Source organism: Triticum aestivum, chromosome 3D (genome assembly GCF_018294505.1).
Source record: "Triticum aestivum cultivar Chinese Spring chromosome 3D, IWGSC CS RefSeq v2.1, whole genome shotgun sequence".
Classification (NCBI taxonomy): Eukaryota; Viridiplantae; Streptophyta; class Magnoliopsida; order Poales; family Poaceae; genus Triticum; species Triticum aestivum.
In genome coordinates, this window is record NC_057802.1 from 492,338,312 (window position 1) to 492,343,940 (window position 5,629).

The following is a 5,629-nucleotide window of genomic DNA, read 5'->3' on the forward strand; positions in this document are numbered from 1 at the left end:
AACACAACTCTAAAATATAAATAAGTCATACAAGCATCATAATACAAGCCAGGGGCCTCGAGGGCTCGAATACAAGTGCTCGATCATAGACGAGTCAGCAGAAGCAACAATATCTGAGTACAGACATAAGTTAAACAAGTTTGCCTTAAGAAGGCTAGCACAAAAGTAGCAACGATCGAAAAGGCAAGGCCTCCTGCCTGGGACCTCCTAACTACTCCTCGAAGCCGAACTCCATGTAGAATCATCCTCGGGATCTCTAGCTCCTGGACTCCAGCATCTGGTTGCGACAACCAGGTATAGAAAGGGGAAAAGAGGGAGAAAAGCAACCGTGAGTACTCATCCAAAGTACTCGCAAGCAAGGAGCTACACTACATATGCATGGGTATATGTGTAAAGGACCATATCGGTGGACTGAACTGCAGAATGCCAGAATAAGGGGGGATAGCTAGTCCTGTCGAAGACTACGCTTCTGGCCACCTCCATCTTGCAGCATGTAGAAGAGAGTAGATGGTAAGTTCACCAAGTAGCATCGTATAGCATAATCCTACCCGGCGATCCCCTCCTCGTCGCCCTGTTAGAGAGCGATCACCGGGTTGTATCTGGCACTTGGAAGGGTGTATTTTATTAAGTATCCGGTTCTAGTTGTCATAAGGTCAAGGTACAACTCCGGGTCGTCCTTTTACCGAGGGACACGGCTATTCGAATAGATAAACTTCCCTGCAGGGGTGCACCACATAACCCAACACGCTCGATCCCATTTGGCCGGACACACTTTTCTGGGTCATGCCCGGCCGCGGAAGATCAACACGTCGCAACCCCACCTAGGCTCAACAGAGAGGTCAACACGCCGGTCTAAATCCTATGCGCGCAGGGGTCTGGGCCCATCGCCCATTGCACACCTGCACGTTGCGTGCGCGGCCGGAAGCAGACCTAGCCTAGTAGGCATTCCAGTCCAATCCGGCGCGCGCCGCTCCGTCGCTGACGTCAAGAAGAGCTTCGGCTGATACCACGACGTCGGGATACCCATAACTACTCCCGCGTAGATGGTTAGTGCGTATAGACCAAATGGCCAGACTCAGATCAAATACCAAGATCTCGTTAAGCATGTTAAGTATCTACGAACGCCGACCAGGGCCAGGCCCACCTCTCTCCTAGGTGGTCTCAACCTGCCCTGTCGCTCCGCCACAAAGTAACAGTCAGGGGCCATCAGGAACCCAGGCCCACCTCTACCGGGGTGGAGCCACCTGTCCTTTCAGCCCCCTCATCAGAATCACTTGCGGGAACTCCTCGAGCCAACCCGACTTTAGTCACCACATGCGTCATGTATATAATGTATATAGTATATACCCATGATCACCTCCCGAAGTGATCACGGCCCAGTAGTATAGCATGGCAGGCGGACAAGAATGTAGGGCCACTGATGGAACACTAGCATCCTATACTAAGCAGTAGGATAGCAGGTAAGGGTAACAACTGTAGCAACAATGACAGGCTATGCATCAGGATAGGATTAACGGAAAGCAGTAACATGCTACACTACTCTAATGCAAGCAGTATAGAGAAGAATAGGCGATATCTGGTGATCAAGGGGGGGGGGCTTGCCTGGTTGCTCTGGCAAGAAGGAGGGGTCGTCTTCGATGTAGTCGAACACACGAACATCGGCAGCGGTCTCGGAGTCTACCGGAAAGAAGTAACGGAGGGGGAACACAATAAATAACAGAGCAATCAAATGTAACACAAAGCAAGACGCGGCAATACGTTGTGCTAGGGGTGACCTAACGTAGGGATAGGTGATACCGGCGAAGGGGGGAAACATCCGGGAAGGTATTCCTGGTGCTTCGCGTTTTCGGACAAATGAACCGGAGGTGAAATGTTACAGGTTCACTATGCTAGGGATGTGTGGCGGGCGAACGGGCTGCGTATCCGGATTCGTCTCGTCGTTCTGAGCAACTTTCATGTAGAAAGTATTTTCATCTGAGCTACGGTTTATTTTATATGATTTTCTAAAGATTTAATCATTTTCGGATTTTAATTATTTATTTAAATCCAACATTATCCAGAATAGTGCATGCTGACGTCAGCATGATGTCAGCATGACATCAGCAGTCAACAGGGGAGTTGACTGGTCAACTGACGTGTGGGTCTCGTTCGTTAATGACTGTTTAGTCTAATTAGGGTTAACCAATCTAATTGCTATTTAATTAAACTAAATAGTTAATTAGATTAATTTAAATAGGATTAATTAACTTAATTAATTAATTATTTTAATTATTATTTATTTATTTATTTTATTAATATTATTTTTAATTCTCTTTTTTTTACGTTCTAGGGCTGGGCCTCTGTGTCATTGGGCCAAAGGGCCACAGCGGGTCGGGCAACGGGCGCCGCCCGAACGGGCGCGGGGAAAGCGGCGATGGGCGAACGGGTGCTCGCACCCGAGGCCAAGGGAGGCGAGGGCGAGTGCGCCCGGGGTCTCGGTGGCCGGCGACGGTGGGAGCGGCGCCGGGCGCGGGGAGCAGCGGGGCTGCGTGGGGCCAGCGGCGGAGCAGCGTACGACAGCAGCGGCTGCACGCAGGGCTGGCCGACGCGGTCGGCGAGCAGGGGGTGTGCGAGCACGGCCGGACCTGGAGCGCACGGGGTACGGGGCGGGGCGTGCTCGACCGCAAGGCAGAGACGGGGCGGAGGCGAGCGGACTACACAGGCGCGAGGTGGACGAGCGCGGTGACCGCGGACGAAAGGAAGGGGAGAGGGGAGGCGGAGGCCGAGGGCCTCACCGGCGTTTGCAGGGGCACATGGGCGTCGAGGCTCGGGGGCGACCCGTCGGGAGGAGGACGGGGACGATCGACGGAGACGGGGAGGCGGTCCGGCGACGGGCGCGGCGATGAGGTGGCCGTTAAGGGAGAGGGCGAGGAGGCGGCGCCGACGGGGACCTCGGGCGACGATGTCCGGCGACGGCGCGGCAGCTCCGGGGCGACGGCAGCTCGGGGAAGACGACGAGGGGCTCCGGCGGTGCGGTCCTCGTGCGGCGGGGTCATGGACGAGCGGCAGGGCGCCGGTGGGGCGACGGGAGGGCCGGCTCAGCGAGACGGGGTGGCGGCGACGTCGAGGCGGCGATGGGATCGGGGGGGTTGCCCCGATCCAGATCGGGGAAGGCGAGAGAGATCGAGAGGGAGTGGGGGGAGCGAGTGGGGTGACCGGGGGTTACGGCTAGGGTTTCGGGGGGGGGGGTATGGAGAGGGAGTAGGCCGGCCAGTTGGTTGGGCCAGGCCTACTGGGCCGGAGCCCGAGGGTTATTTTTCTTTTTTTGTTAGTTGTTTTTCTGTTTTGTTTCTTTTCTTTTTATTTATCTTTCTTTTACTGTTTTACTTTTAGTTTTCTTTTATTTTAGTTTTATAAAAATTATCACTAGCACTTAAATTAATACTTTTAAATATACTATTGCCACATTAATTCTCAACCCAAATTAAAATAGTTTAATATTTTATAAAATTCAAAAGGCATTTATTTTAATATTTAAACCTCTATTTTAATTATTTTGAACACTTAAACATTTTATTAAAGTTAGGTTTCTCCACCATTATTATCTATGCAATATTTGATTTACTCCGAACATTTTAGTTTTAATATTTGAAAACTTTTATTGTTTGCTTGATTTTGAACTTTGAATTTTGGACAGGTTTTGATCTAACGATAGATTAGCAACGGTAACGGAGGTAACGTGGCACCATTAGCGTGGGATTACTGTAGCTTAATTACCCGGGCGTCACACTTTAGAATCACATACATGAGTGCAAGTCACGGAACATAACATGAGCAGCACCAAGAACATCTGTTGTCCATATTTCAAACTCCAGCATTATAATATTTTGGCGTTTGGGAACTTGGAGTTCTCCATCTACACAGAACAGCAGGCAGGACTAAAAATGACATGGCCACGTGAGAGATTACAACCAAGTATAGGCACTGCAAATAGCAATAAGAATAAAATCATATAAGTAATTAACTTTGAAGAATAAATAGAATAATAAGAGGTCTAGTGTTAGGAATTAAGAAGCAACTGATGCAACGAACGGGGAACGATTAATAATGGGATCCGTTAAATCACCGTTATGATTTGATTCTGGACAATGCATCGGTTAGTGAGCACACACAAAATGAATCTAGCCAAGTATCACATTCAAAACCATGCTATGTTATACCGTCGTACAAACAGTAAGCCGTGAGGATGACGCATGACAAGGACAGGCATCTTATTTTCGAGAACAAGGACATATATCTTCAATGTATTGAATTATTGATACTTTGCTATGTTATGCCGTAGTACAATGAGATGAAAAGATGCACATATTATGGATGGGGTATGCCTCAAACTAGCAACATTCTAGATTAACTAACAGCAACTCCAACCGAAGCCACTGCAATTCTGGAGGAAATGCATCGAAAACAGACTCCAACATGACCAGGAGGATGTGACAGTAAGACGGCATGGTTAACAGAAATGGAAGTGACAAGACTTGTCAAAAGTAGAGGAAGTATCAGACAGCAGTTTTTTAGCTGCCTAGCAGAAACCTCAGGTTATTTGGTAAGAAAATGAGGACTTGGCACTATTTCTACAATATCAAGTGCTTCCCTCCTTGTCATGCTGGAGCAAAGCCTAGAATAGCAGATTACTATAACTTGTGAATTGAAAGCTAACAAAAAAGTATAATTGTCCTAACATATGAGCAAAGCTCCAGGGAAACTTAGTTTTCAATATTAAAGCTATAACTGAACATTTGCTATGGCAAATTGAAACAAATGTGCATGATTGGATTTGAAGCCTGCAAGGGTAGGTTTTACTCAATTTCTTAAAGCCACGAATTGCTAGTACAAATTACGTTCAAATGCTAGATATCTAAATACAGTACAGGGAATGAACTGTTCCAGAAATTGAATATGTCAGGAGTAGTGCTAAGGGAAGGAGGCCGAGATATACCACTTTCCAGGGTTCATCACTTTTGGAGTGCCAACCGAGCCGTGCCCTGGCCTGAAGCTGCTGCCGAGGCCGACCCAGCAGTGCCCTGGCCGGAGTCTCCAGCCACTGCCGCGCCCTGGCCTGAGCCCGCTGTAGCCGAGCCACCGCCACCTGCAGAAGCTGCGCCATCGCCACCCTCAACCGCGCAATCACCCGTTCCCTCCGCAGCTGCAGCCGCGCCCTGGCCCAAGCCCACCGCAGCCCCGCCGTCGCCATCGGTCACCAACGCTAGATCCACAGCCACGCCAAGGCCTGACCCGTCCGCCGCGCCCTGGCCGTCTTCCGCGGCCGTCTCCATCCGCTGCACCGCCTCCATCCATAGCACTAAGCCGCCGCCGCGCTAGGGTTGGGGAGAGCGTCGGGTTGGGACTCGGTAGAGAAGAGAGAGGCCGGTTCGGCCTTTGTTTTTCTTTTTTCTAATGTTTTTTTTGTGGGGTTCTAATGCTTATTATGAACAGGGGCAATTTCGTCCAACCGCAAAGAACTGACATTGGTCAATGCAGATTTTAACTGTGTCTCCTAACAGAACTGAGGAAGTATTAGAAAGGGCAAAAAAATTACACTTGCTGTTATATAAGGAAGAAATTTCTTTGCAGTGTTAAATAGGGAACCAAT

General features: G+C 49.5%; 1 protein-coding gene across 1 annotated transcript; it reads right to left on the reverse strand.

Moving 5' to 3' along the window:
• Nucleotides 1-3,740: 3,740 nt before the first annotated feature.
• On the reverse strand, nt 3,741-5,412 carry LOC123075057 (uncharacterized). Its single transcript, XM_044497742.1, has 2 exons — nt 4,976-5,412; nt 3,741-3,963 (listed from the first exon to the last, which is right to left on the reverse strand). The coding sequence occupies exons 1-2, from the start codon at nt 5,228-5,230 to the stop codon at nt 3,844-3,846; spliced, it is 375 nt and encodes a 124-aa protein (XP_044353677.1). The 5' UTR covers nt 5,231-5,412; the 3' UTR covers nt 3,741-3,843.
• Nucleotides 5,413-5,629: the final 217 nt, after the last annotated feature.

What these genes read in the sequence shown, in the direction of transcription:
- LOC123075057 (XM_044497742.1), bottom strand. Translation starts at nt 5,230, where the DNA reads ATGGCGACGGCGGGGCTGCGGTGGGCTTGGGCCAGGGCGCGGCTGCAG. An exon ending in GTGATGAACCCTGGAAAGTG is followed by an intron (nt 3,964 to 4,975) that starts GTATATCTCGGC and finishes TGCTATTTGCAG; the next exon opens with TGCCTATACTTGGTTGTAAT.